Source organism: Pongo abelii, chromosome 10, assembly GCF_028885655.2.
Source record: "Pongo abelii isolate AG06213 chromosome 10, NHGRI_mPonAbe1-v2.0_pri, whole genome shotgun sequence".
Taxonomy (NCBI): Eukaryota; Metazoa; Chordata; class Mammalia; order Primates; family Hominidae; genus Pongo; species Pongo abelii.
Genome location: NC_071995.2, coordinates 98934884 through 98948892, shown reverse-complemented (window position 1 = coordinate 98948892; position 14009 = coordinate 98934884). Strand labels below are relative to the sequence as shown.

Sequence of the window (14009 nt, the reverse complement as noted above, 5' to 3'; positions counted from 1 at the left end):
AAATTAGCCAGGCACGGTGGTGGATGCCTGTAATCCCACTATTCGGGAGGCTGAGGCAGAAGAATTGCTTGAACCCAGGAGGCCGAGGTTGCAGTGAGCCGAGATCAAGCCACTGCATCCAGCCTGGGCAACAGAGCAGGACTCCATCCCAAACAAATAAACAAAATACCCAACAGTTATGATATGGTGCTGTGTGCCCACTGGGCAGAACACACAGGTCAAAGAAACAAGGCATGAGAGAAGGAGTGGCACCACTCGCCATCATTCCCAGTAACCCACCTGAGGAATATCTCATCTCTTCAACTTAGGCTCTGAGGAGTTAGAAATCCTGATTCACAAGGAAGAATTCTTCCATTTAGGAACACAATGGAAATCCCAGTCAACATATGGTTATGACTGCTGCTCAGTCACTTTGGGGTCCTTGTGCCAAGACCAGAAGACATGGCAAGAAGTCACTACAGTGGTAAGGGTCATGGATCCTAATCTCAGGAGGAATCAGAACTGTCACTTCATCATGGGAGCAGGAAGAAATATGTTTGGCACCCAGATGATCTGCTGGGACACCTCCTGATACTTCCTTGGCTAGTTTTTAACTGTCAGTGGGCAAATACAGCAACCATGACCTGGTGAGGTTATGTTAACCAGGGATTTAGACCTCTCAGGGATGAAGATCTGGGGCAACCCATCAGACAAGCAAACAAAAGTGAGGGGAATCAAAAACGGGTGGAGAGGAGGGACCAGTCATCATAGTGGGGCCTGGAGTCTGTCTTAAAACTCTTCTTTGGAAGGCTCCTCGGGAATTACAACCATAGAGTCTTGGAGAAGCTGTACCTGGATGGAGTGAACTTCATGTGAGAAGCAAGTTGATCTGAGCGGTGCAGTGGGTGGGCTGTCATAGACACCATAGTGCACTCCCCAATTCCCTTTGATGGGCAAGCACACTTCTACTTCCAGAGCTGCTAGCAGGTCATGGTTGCTGTATTTTCCTATTTGCAGTTAAAACTAGGCAGGGTGTGGTGGCTCGTGCCTGTAATTCTAGCACTTCGGGAGGCCAAGGCAGGAAGATCTCCTGAGCCCAGGAGTTTAAGACCAGCCTAATCAACATGGTGAGACTCCCATCTCCATTATTTTAAAAATTAAAATTAAAAAAAATAAAACTAGCCCAGGCAGTATCAGGAGATGTCCGAGTGGACCACCTAGGTACCAAACACATTTCTTCCTGCTCCCATGATGAGCTGACAGTTCTGGTTCCTCCTGAAGATCAGGACCCATGACCCTTGCCACCATGGTGACTCCTTGCCTGGGCTTCTAGTCTTGGCATGAGGAACCCTGGAGAACTTCCCACTGCTCAGTGGCCTCCAAATAAACCCCTCACCCACCCCCATCAGCCCAGAGCTGATGACTGACTGAGGCAGAGATATAAAAGGCTGCCCCACTTGCCCCAAAGGAAGGACTCAGCACATCGCTTACACTCCAGAGCCTTCCCCTTTGGATCTGGCCACTGGGCATTGTGAGCATGCATCCTTGCTTGGCTCTTTCTCCTTTCTTCTCTTTTTTTTTTTTTTTTTTTGGAGATGGAGTCTCCCTCTGTCGTCCAGGCTGGAGTGCAGTGGTGTGATCTCGGCTCACTGCAACCTCTGCCTCCCGGATTCAAGCCATTCTTCTGCCTCAGCCTCCTGAGTAGCTACGACTATAGGTACATGCCGCTATGCCTGGCTAATTTTTTGTCTTTTAGTAGAGACGGGGTTTCGCCATGTTGCCCAGGCTGGTCTCAAGCTCCTGAGCTCAGGCAATCTGCCTGCCTCGGACTCCCAAAATGCTAGGATTATAGGCGTGAGCCACCGCACCCAGCCTCTCCTTTCCCTTCTTGTTTTACTCCCTCCCAGTTTTTTCAGGAAGAGCTCATTAAATCACATTCTAGGCTCACCCAAATCCCTGTCTCGGGCTGTGCTTTTTAGGGAAGCTACCTAAGACAGAGGTGAAGTAAAGCAGGAAAGAGGGACAGAGAAGAGGGCAGGAGGAGGAGGGCAGGTGAGCTTCATGTTTAAATAGAATGGCCAGGAAAATGGGGATCTTTGAGCACATACTTGAAGAAAGCGAGGGAATGAGCCATCAGGCTATCTGGGAGGAAAACATTTAAGCAAAAGAAACAGGGCGAAAGCCGGGACAGGAGTGAATCTGGGGAGTTCTAATAACAGCCAGGAGGCCCGTGAATCCAGAGTAGAGTGAGGCAGGAAAATGTCACAGATGAACTCAGAGAGCCTTCCAAAAGTCCTAGATCACAGAGGACCTTGAGGGCCATTGAAAGGGCACTGGCTTTAACTCTGAGTGAGGCAGTTTTGAGCAGGGGTGAGATGTGATCTGACTTGGTTTCCTAGAGTCACCCCATTGCAGCCAAGTTGCCTGAGGTCATGCAGGCAGGGAAGTAAAGGATGTTGCAGCAATTGGAACCCAGGATCGCCTGATCTCAGAGCAAGCTTTAACACACTCACCTTTGTTGATGGAGCAGGAAGTGCATATCTGGCACACTCCTGAATGCTGAGGACAGACACAATGCAGGGACTAGTTTCATTTAAAGGGAAGATAGACATACTTGTAAGGAGACCAGACTCCCCTTAAGCCTCCCTTGGAGAAAGCCTTCAATAAAGGTACAACTGATTAGGAGAATAGCCCACACTTGCTAGCAGATCCAGAAGTTGCTGGCTACATTGCAGTCCAAGTAGACCTCCCTAAACCTAAATAAGTGGCCCAATATCAAGACAGTGAGTGGGAAGAGGAAAGACACTTGATTAGAGAGGTAACATAATGTAGTGATTAGGAATGATGGGCATAGAACATCTGGTTTGAAACCTAGCTCTTCCATTTACAAGCTGTGTGACTTTGGGCAAGCTACTTAACCTCTCTGTGCCTCAGTTTTCTCATCTGTAAAATTGTTGCTAGATGCTGTGGCTCATGCCTGTAATCCTAGCACTTTGGGAGGCCAAGGAGGCAGGATGGCTTGAGGCCAGGAGTTTGAGGCTGCAGTGAGCTATGATCACGTCACTGCACTCCAGCCTAGGCAACAGAGACCCTATCTCAAAAAAAAGAAAAGTTGTAATTATAGTAATCCCCTCTTCATGGGGTTTTTAATAGAATTAAATGAGTTTACAGTGTCTGAAAGATACTGTTTTGTTTGTCACTGTTACTTTTTTTAGACATGAACAATTAAAGGACACATAAATTGTAATTTAAATTGAACAAATCTGCATGTCACTTTCTGGACATTAATTTCCAAGTTTAATGCTTTCTATGTCATCTATATAATTCAATACTAAACTATAAATGAGTGCATCTTCTTTCTTCCTGCACTTCTAAAATATTATTTTACCTTTAGCTGATTAATTGCTCAGCTGCTTCTTATCAATGACTGTTTTCCAGGAAAGCTAATCATGCCTGACTGTAATCAACCCTGTGTGCGAACTCTCAAATGCTTCCCTGTGCAATTGCCACTCCCCTGACTGTGAGGAACACTGTGATTAAAAAGCATCTCAAGAATTCCATTTAGATGATGACCTCAGCCTCAAACATTATTAGACAGCTGTGATTTACATTGCCTTCTAAGTTAGAATGTAGGGGCTTCTAGCTTCCAAATGCTCCTACAAAACAGAAAACAGTTCTTTGTGATTTTTTTACATGGGATTCTGTCAACTGGTTTTACATGAAAAGCAATGAAATGAGAGGGAAGTGCCCAGTATGTGCCAGGCTCTGGGCAGGGTCATTTACATACAATTACCTTATACACCTGTGGTTAATGCCAAACACGTGGCAGAGCTGGTCTTGATAATTCCTCACTAGAACTGAGGATCAACTTGGATCACCGCTCAAGCAATGCCTGTTTTCGCTTCTTCTACCAATAATTTCTCTCTATAGATCACTGAAAAAAGGGATTTGACCTTGGCTTTATTTTTTCTAAAGCCATTCTACAATTAGGACAACCATGACAATATCTAGCATTTGTTTAGTGCATTCTCTGTCCCTAGCACTGTGCTAGCTGTTTTTCTATTGTTCTGAGGAAACTATTCAAACAGTCCTAGACACATAGCCCAATTTCTGGTTGAGGTCACACAATTTGGAAAATTGCCAATTTTGTTATATCCCTAAGCAAATCAATTTTGTAAACAAAAAGATCTCCATGTAGCTCCTCCAATCAAACATAGCAAAACCGGTTTTTCGATCAATAATTCCTATTGAAAAAAGCAATCAAATTTCAAAAAAGCAATTAAACTTAAGTTTGAAAAGAAAACTCCTAAGTATTTTTTATACCAAGTATTTTATAAACTAAGGCAGAGTTCGTTGTTTATAATGGTGACTATGGCCCAACGTCATGGGTTTTTAAATTTATTTTATTTTTTTCTTTTTTGAGACAGAGTCTGACTCTGTCACCCTGGCTGGAGTGCAGAGACGCAATCTTGGCTCGCTGTAACCTTGAACGTCTGGGCTCAAGCAATACTCCCACTTCTTGGGAAGCTGAGATGACAGGCATGCGCCATCATGCTGGCTAATTTTTTGTATTTCTGTAGAGACATGGTCTCTCTATGTTCCCCAAGCTAGTCTCGAACTTCTGGCCTCAAGCAATCCTCCCATTTCCGCCTCCCAAAGTGCTGGGATTACAGGCGTGAGCCACTGCGCCCGGCCTATGGTTTTTATTCTTGACTTTGCCAGATTCCTTTGTCATTACTTGAATAAGCCAATTAAGCTATTGTGCTTATTATGCAAAAATTATTTTTGCATTTCTAATCAAATGAACGCCATCACAATAAGATGTTACCTGGGGAGTGCTCAACGGAAGGATAAAACACTCTGAAAAAAATGTTATTGTAATTTTTTCTATATTTGGCTGGTTTATGCTGCTGTCACTGAGCTAGGTTTTCATCTAGACATGCTAATTCAGTGTAGGTCTGATTGAAGCCTTTTTGTTTTTAATTACTAAAATAATAAGGTGTCCAACTCTTTTTTTCTTATTAGGAAAGTTTATTAACAGTGATACAATGGAAAATTTAACACTGACAGGAGCATATGTGTTTTAAAACACAAGAAATGGGATGAATCTCAGATTGCCTGGAAATAGTCCTTTAAATGAAAAAGTTTTTAAATTTAAGAGATAATAGAAAAGTTAAAAGGACACACCAGATGGCATTTTCACTCACCAGGATTAGAAATAATCATCCAAACAAATAAAAAGCGTATCAAAGGTATTTTTCACATTTATTTATATCAGAGAGATAAAGCAGTCATTTTACCTTGCACATAAGGACCACTTATGAAATCATTTATATAATTTGAGAAGGCATTTACTATGTCTATAAAAATTCATAAATTAAAATGTCACATTAATTCAATCATTTATGGCAAACTCTCCTTCCATTAATATATTTTACTTTAAAAAATATTTACTTTTTGGTTTGGACTAAAATCTCATTCAATTCAATGATAGTACTTAACATTTTCCCACTGCAATTATGTGAGATTTTCTGCTTCAAAGAAATTTTTTAAGTTAGTTCCTTCAAACTAATGTGTAACTATCCTTCTCTTTGCAAACTATACAATCAGGAACCACTTTATATATTTTATTAAATAAGCTAAAAATTGCAAATATTTAATTTTCATTTCTAGTGGAAAGATTCAGTGAAAAACATAAAAATTATTTCAGTTCAAAGCATATTTGTCATTACTAATGAATTAACATAAAATATTATCTCCCTAAATATTTTCTAATTCAATGCCAAACATACCATATGCAATATCATCACCTCCAGAAAGTGCTAATCCAGCTATATGAACAGAATACTTGTCTTGATCTTTTCCTAATACAACCCAATACTTTTCATGAATCTGTTTTTCCTCCAGGCATAGACTACTGGAGCTAGAAGGGTGTCCAGAAGGATCTAATCTGACCCATCCCGTCCTCATTAAAGTGTGGTTTTAAAAACGTGATACCAAGTCTCTCACACATTGGCAATACGAAGCTACTCAGAAAGGAACTAAAGTTCGCATTCAAACTTTACCTTTGTAAAATTCCCAAAGAATCTCCCACGGCGTTCTTCACTCCTTCCTTCCCAGGTTTCAGATTTTTTTCTTTGAAGGTATCAAATGCTTTAAAAGGCATTTTGAATGAAGGGCACCTCTGAGCCGTTAACAGTCAGTCTCAAAAACTGTCATCCTTTCTCATTTCCAGTGTGAGAACCACCTTGTTTCCCTTGGTGAACACCTGGAAGTCAGTTCTCATGGAGGGAACTACTCAAAATCAAAAAGGAGATGAAACCCAGCTCGGATCTTCCAAGATAAGACAACTCCCTCCTCTCTCTGCTCCCCAACCCTCCAAAAAAGAGGCCAAGGGGTGTCTGGCTGGGAATTCAGTCCCTTGCAAAAGCTGCACGCTCTGCAGCAGCCTGTGGCCGCTGTCTCAGGCAGCCACTCTCAGACTGAGCGCAGCCTCTCTCCCTCCCTGGGCTGCAGCTGGGGACGCTAACATGAGCTCCGGACCACCAGAAGTCCTGAGACCAGCAGCAGCATCCGTGGCCTAGCTCCAGCCCCTCCAGACAGCCGCGTCCCCCTCCTACCCCACCCCAGCTCGCCTGCCGCTCTCACCAAGTGAGCCTTTCCAAGGTGATGCTATAGTAACCGGCACAATACCTGCCCCTCAGCCGCCTGGGCTTATGAATGGGCTCTCAGCCAGAGCAGGCACCCAGAGAGAAGTTTATGAAACATTTACAGCCCTCTGCTTTTCTGAGGTCTGGCCCTGCAGACAGGCTCACAGCCACCACTCCATGCCTTTTATTCGCCTCATGAGAGTCATGAAGCCGTTTTTCAGCCAGCCACTAGCATGGATGTGGTCCCACGAGGAACTTGCATTTGAGTAGCCCAAATGCAAAACCCAGGCCACATACATCCAGGAGGACATTTATTTGCTCCTAATCAACAGAGCAGGCTCTCTCAAAGTATGATACGTAGACGCCATTTGGGACCATCTAATTGAAGATTTCTGAGCCGGAAGATATCTAGAACCTGCTTAGAACTCTCCACTGACTCCTCATTGTCCTCAGGATAAATAAAATTACTTTTGTTTTTTCCCCTTTTCTCCCTCTAGATGGACCTTTTTTTTTTTTTTTTAACTTTAAATTCCAGGATACATGTGCAGAACGTGCACGTTTGTTACATAGGTATACATGTGCCATGGTGGTTTGCTGTACCTATCAACCCATCATCTAGGTTTTAAGCCCCACATGCATTAGGTATTTGTCCTAATGCTCTCCCTCTCCTTGTCCCCCAACCCCGGACCAGCTACGGTGTGTGATGTTCCCCTCTCTGTATCCATGTATTCTAATCATTCTACTATAAAGACACATCCACACATATGTTTATTGCAGCACTATTTACAATAAAATTCTTTATCATGGCACCCAAGGCCTTTCCCTGGGACCCCAAGTCTTTCTTCTTGTCATTCTGCTTTCCACATCCTCATTTCACTGAACTCAGCAAGCTCCCTATCGCCTCTGGGCTTTACTCAAGCTACGCCCTCTGCCTGGGTAACTCTCTGCACCCCTTCATCTGGGTAACTTCTAGGGGTTCTAAGGTCATGCTAAGATATCAATCCTCTAGAAAACTGCATGGGCAAGGTGAGATGTCCCTCCTCTGTGCCTCCAAATCACCTGTCCTCTGCCCCAGCAGAACCTGGCAGGGAGTGGGTGCTACCTAAATACTTGTTGAACTGGGGCTGAAACGCTGCACGTTGTGGCCACATTTATGGGCAGCAGGATGACGCCTCTGTAAATGCTGCTGCGGCGGAAAAAAAAAGCTCTTCATCTTTGAGGCTCCTGTGTTCCAATTCCCCAGTCTGCATGCGACTGACAAATCATAGGCTGTAGGCTCTCAGGCTCCCCAGGAGTCATTTCCACAAGACCAGTCAATATCCTCTGCAAGCCACTGTCCAAATTATCCAAAATTTGAATTAAGTTCAACTAAGTCCGTCCTGAATCCTTGGTAGGCTCAATATTGCTAATATCTTTTGAGTTCTTTCTAGGGTCCCGCCCGGCTCTGTGTTAAGCACTCTTTAAGTATCACCACAATCTTCCCAGCACGACTCTGTGGTAAATAACTTCTTATTTTCCCCAATTTTACTGGCAGGAAACTGAGACAAAAAGAGGTTAAACTTGCCTGAGATCATACAGCTAGTTAAGTAGCAAGCCAGGTTTCAGATCCAAACAGCCTGGCTCCAACCTTTTCTCTCTCTCTCTCTTTCTCTCTCTCTCTCTCTTGCTATCTCTCTCTGTCTGTCTCCCCCTCCCTCCCTCCCTCTTTCTCCCCACACACACTTTACTGAGACATATTTTGCATTTCAAATAATTCACCCATTTCAAGCGGACAATTCAGATTCTTATAAATTTACCAAGTTGTGTAACCATCACCAGAAAGCAGTTTTAGAATATTTCCACCCCAACTAGATCCTTCATTTTCACTGTTAATCCTCATCTCCTATCCCATATCCTGCAACCACTAATCTACTTTCTATCTCTATAGATTTACCTTTTCCGGACATTTCATGTAAATAGAATCATACAATCTATGGTTGCTTGTGTCTGGCTTCTTCCACTCACTATAATGATTCTGAGGTCTGTCCATGTCATAGCATGTATCAGTAGTTTGTTCCTTTTCTCTTTTTTGTTGAGTAATCCTTCGTTGTAAGGATATAACACATTTTTGTATCTCCATTGACCTGTTGATGGACATTTAGGATAGTTTCTAAAAGGACATTTGTTTCTAAAAGGACAATTTCTGGTCACCAACCTTCCCATCATAACCCCTCAAGACTGAGAACATGAGTCCCCAGGAATCCACAGTTTAATCATTCCACTAAGTATTTACCCGTTTTAAATATTGGATATTCATAATATCCAATTTCTGGATATGATAAGACTTATGAATATTTGCATATAAGTCTATATGAACATATGTTTTCATTTCTCTTGGATAAATAACTAGGAGTAGAATTGCTGGATCATAAAGTAAGTGTAGGTTTAGCTTTTTAGGAAATGACCAAATTATTTTCCAAAGTGGATAATTTACATTCCCCGGAGCATGTAGGCGGGTTCTCATTTCTCCACATCCTTGCCATATTTTGCTTTCTGTCTTTTTTGGAGTAACCATTCTAATAGGTGTAACATGGTATCTCATTGTGGTTTTAATTTACGTTTCCATGGTGACTAGTGACCATCTTTCCATGAGCTTTATAGTCATTCATATTTTTTTTTGGTAAAATTTTTATTCACTTTTTTTGACTTTTTTTTTTTTTTTTGAGACAGAATTTCACCCTTTTCACCCAGTCTGGAGTGCAATGGCGCCATCTCGGCTCACTGCAACCTCCGCCTCCCAGGTTCAAGTGATCGTCGTGCCTCAGCCTCCCAGGTAGCTGGGACTACAGGTGCACACCACTATACCCAGCTAATTTTTGTATTTTTAGTAGAGACAGGGTTTCACCATGTTGGCCAGGCTGGTCTCAAACTCCTGACCTCAGGTGATCCACCCATCTCAGCCTCCCAAAGTGCTGGGATTACAGGCGTGAGCCACCACTGCACCCAGCCTTTTGCCCATTTTTGTAAGTGGGTTTTTATCTGTTTATTACGGAGGTATATGAGTATATATTCTGGATACAAGTTCTTTATTAGATACATGTTTTAGAAATATTTTCTCCCAGTCAGCTGTTTGTCTTTTCATTTTATTTATTCTTCATTTTGGAGTGCAAAAACTTTGAATTTTGATTAGGTCCAATTTATTCAGTTTTTCTTCTTTTATAGACTGTACCTCTGTTGTTGTATCTAAGAAATATTTGCCTAACCTGAAGTCTCAAAGATGTTTTCCAATGTTTTCTTGTATAAGTTATATTGTTTTAGCTCTTAAGTCTATGATCTATTTTTTGTTTATTTTTAGGCTGGGCACAGTGGCTCACACCTGTAATCTCAGCACTTTGGGAGGCTCAGGTGGGAGGATCACTTGAGCCCAGGAGTTTGAGACCAGCCTGGGCAACATAGTGAGACCCTGTCTCTACAAAAAATACCAAAAATTAGCCAGGTGTAGTGGCATGTGCCTGTAGTCCCAGTTTCTCAGGAGGCTGAGGCAGGAGGATCCCGTGAGCCCAGGAGGTCGAGGCTGCAGTGAACTGTGACTGTACCACTATACTCCAGCCTCGGCAACAGAACAAGACCTTGTCTCAAAAAAAAAAAATAAAAATAAAAAAGTTTATTTTTATGTATAATGTGAAATAAACATCTAACTTCATCATGTGGATATCCACTTGTCCCAGCATTATTTGTTAAAAGTATTATCCTTTCTTTAATAAATAACCTTGGCAACTTGTCAAGAATCTACTGAATATAAGGATTTATTTCCAGACTATCAGTTCTGTTCTATTGATCTATACACCTATTCTTTTTTTTTTTTTTTTGACAAGATCTGACTCTGTCTCCCAGGCTGGCGCACAGTTGTGTGATCTCAATTCACTGCAACCTCTGCCTCCCAGGCTCAGACCATCTTCCCACCACAGCCTCCCAAGTAGCTGGGACTACAGGTGTGCACCACCACACCTGGCCAATTTTTGTATTTTCTGTAGAGATGTTGCCAGGCTAGTCTTAAATGAACTCCTGGCCTCAAGTGATCCACCTGCCTTGGCCTCCCAAAGTGCTAGGATTACAAAAGTGAGCCACTGCACCAGACCCAATGTGTCTATTTTTATGCCAGTACCACATTGCCTTGACTGTAGCTTTATAGTAAGTTTTTAAATTGAAAAATGAAAGTTTTCCATGTTTGCTCTTTTTAAAAAATTGTTTTGGCTATTCTAGATCTTTTGAATTTCCTATAAATTTTAGGAACAGCTTGTTCCTACCTCAGGATTATGTTATTTCTTTTTAGAGATGGGTCTTACTCTGTTGCCCTGGCTGGAAAGCAGTGAGTGGCTCGATCACAGCTCACTGCAGCCTCAACCTCCCAGGCTCAAGCGATCCTCCCACCTCAGCCTCGTAAGTAGCTAGGACTACAGGTGTGCACCACCACGCCCAGCTAATAATTTTTTATCACTATGTTGCCGATGCTGGTCTTGAACTCCTGGGCCTAAGGGATCTTCCCACCTTGTCCTCCCAAAGTTCTGGGATTACAGGCGTGAGCCACCGTGCCCCGCCCTCAGCCTGTTCCTAAACACTTCAGTTTCAACAACAACAAAATTCTGTCTAGCCCTGGCTTTTAAAAACATAGTTTCTGGTCACCAACCTTCCCATCATAACCCCTCAAGACTGAGAACAGGAAGTCCCCAGGAATATGCATGTCTAGTCATTCCACCAAGTATTTGCCTGTCCTCAGAAAGCTCACTTATTCATTAAAAGCAAATACAATCACAATAAACCATGATAGACATACTCTCTTACCAAAAGCATTCACTGGTGGAGCTTCTAACCCATTCCTCCAGCCCAGCATACCCTTATGTTCCTTATCTCTTAGAGCACATAATGGAAGCAATACTAGGCAAAGACCACATCCATTTCTCCTGAGGATCAATGACTTCTGAGAGCACTAACCATTCCTGCAGAATGTATTGCTCAGGAAGCATACCTAGATCTGCAGTTTCTTGTGGTGATTTAGATGTTTGATAATAATAATAACTAAGATTTATAGAGAATTATCTAGATGCCAGACTTTAAGCACTTAACATGCACTAACTCATTTAATTCCCCACAATGACCCTGAGGTAGGAAGTGTCATTATACCAACCACAGATGAGGAGACTGAGGCACAAAGAGGTGAAGTAAACTTGTTCAAGTTCACACTTCTAGGAAACTGAGCAGAGACAGGATATGGACCCAGAAAGTCTGACATCAGAGCTTGTGCTCTTACCTTCTACAGTAGAACGGTTGATAATAGGGACTACAAAATATAAACCAAGACTATACAGAAGTAAGGCTCATTTCATTCATTTATTCATTGCTTCCTTTTCTTGAGGACCTACCTGGTAGCAGGCCCTTCTTAGGCACTGGTGCTATAGGTTGAGCTGTGATATTCCCCTTGAAGAAAGAAATCAACCAGAAAATGAATGAGTCCATTACAGTGCAGTGAGTCCCACAAGAGAGGGCTGGGGGAGCACAAACAAGGACACCCACCTGAGCCTGCAGATGGGAGTGGGAGAGGGCTTCCTAGATGAGGGGAGGATAGTATAAACCTTCAGGGAGGAGAAAGACTGAGGCAAACAAAGGGAAAAAACGGGGGAACAAAGACATGCATGAGACAGCATGGCATTTGGGGAACCTTGCATAGTGTTAGAGAGTCAGGTAGGAATGCCCATGCAGTAGAAAACACAACTGGAATGATGATCTTGAACACTATGCAATTCAGTTGTTGCAGAAGAGCACTGAAACATGTGCTTCCCTGGTCACAACAGCAAAGGCATGGAATCAACCAGCATGCCCATCAATGATAGACTGGATAAAGAAAATGTGGTACATATACACTATGGAATAGTATGCAGCCATAAAAACAGTCACATCATGTTCTTTGCAGGGACTGGATGGAGAAGGAGGCCATTATCTTTAGCAAACTAACACAGGAACAGAAAACCAAATACCGCATGTTCTCACTTACAAGTGGGAGCTAAACCATGAGAACACATAGACACAAAGAGAAGAACAACGCACACTGGGGCCTATCAGAGGCTGGAGGGTGGGAGGAGGGAGAGGACCAGGAAAAATAACTAATGGCTACTAGGCTTAATACCTGGGTGATGAAATAATCTGTACAACCAACCCCCATGGCACAGTAACACACCTGCACGTGTACCCCTGAAGTTAAAAGTTAAAAAAATTAAAGGAAAAAAGCAATGACAATAATTCAACAAATAAGGATCTCAATAAAGACAAAACTTTTAAAAAAGAAAAAAAAAACCATGTGCTCCCCATCCCAAAATATCAAATGTAGCAAAGATAGGAAATTATGTGCAGTGTGGAATTCTCTGTGGGGGTGTGAAACAAAAGCCTGGGTCTGTGCTGGGGATATATAGACTGTAGATACAGTAGAAAAAAAAAAAAAACAGCCATTGATATATATTTAATGACTTCCCATTGTCCTGTACTAAAAATGCCTCTTCCCTTAGGGAAAATAATAGTAACTAAGGCATCTTTAGGGGTGCTTTCCCAGATCATAGCAATTCTTCATTCTCAGGGAACTTCCAGGGTCCCCTGCCCCCTCCCTCTCATAGTGACAGGTCTCCAAAAGTCCTGTAGTTAACTATAATGTTTCTCATCCCCCTGAGCACTGTTGAATGGACCGGGGTAGACACCTGCACCAAGCTGAACCAGTCAGATGTGAGATTCTCCTACTCATTTATTTTATTTATTTATTTATTTATTTGAGACAGAGTCTCACTCTGTCACCAAGGCTGGAGTACAGTGGCACAGTCTTGGCTCACTGCAACCTCTGCCTCCTGGGTTCAGGCAATTCTCCCACCTCAGCCTCCTGAGTAGCTGGGATTACGGGTGTGTGCCCTCATGCCCAGCTATTTTTTTTTTTTTTTTTTTTTTAGTAGAGACAGGATTTCGCCATGTTGGCCAGGCTGATCTTGAGCTCCTGACCTCAAGTGATCTACCCGGCTCAGCCTCCTGAAGTGTTGGGATTACAGGCATGAGCCACTGCACCCGACCCTCCTAGTAATTTAAATTTGGAATTACAAGACTGCTAGTTAATCTTGCAGGACTCTGGAATTATAACTATAAGGTGGTTACATTAACTTTGTGGTGTAGAGATGCAGAGAACACTGATCTTGGAAAAGAGTGAGAAATAAGACAACGAAACTATAACAGGGCGAGGGTATGGGGTGAGGATGTTTCTCATGGCCTTCCAGGCCTCATCTGCCTAGACTCAGTTGTCCTTTTACCCTTGGGTTTCACAAAATACTCACATCCTTATAACAAATTGCCCAAGATGGTTTCTGCTCCTTA

The 14009-nt window shown here is 42.6% G+C and overlaps 1 protein-coding gene across 2 annotated transcripts in view; it reads right to left on the bottom strand.

Annotated features, from left to right (window-relative positions):
• SLC17A8 (solute carrier family 17 member 8) overlaps positions 1-6558 on the bottom strand; it is a 65594-nt gene extending 59036 nt beyond the window's left edge. For both annotated transcript variants that reach the window (XM_002823631.2, XM_002823632.2), the window contains exon 1: positions 6045-6558. In XM_002823631.2, the coding sequence (XP_002823677.2) occupies positions 6045-6145 (101 nt within the window). In that variant the 5' untranslated portion in view covers positions 6146-6558. The remainder of the gene's footprint in view (positions 1-6044) is intronic.
• Between the last annotated feature and the right edge of the window lie 7451 nt (positions 6559-14009).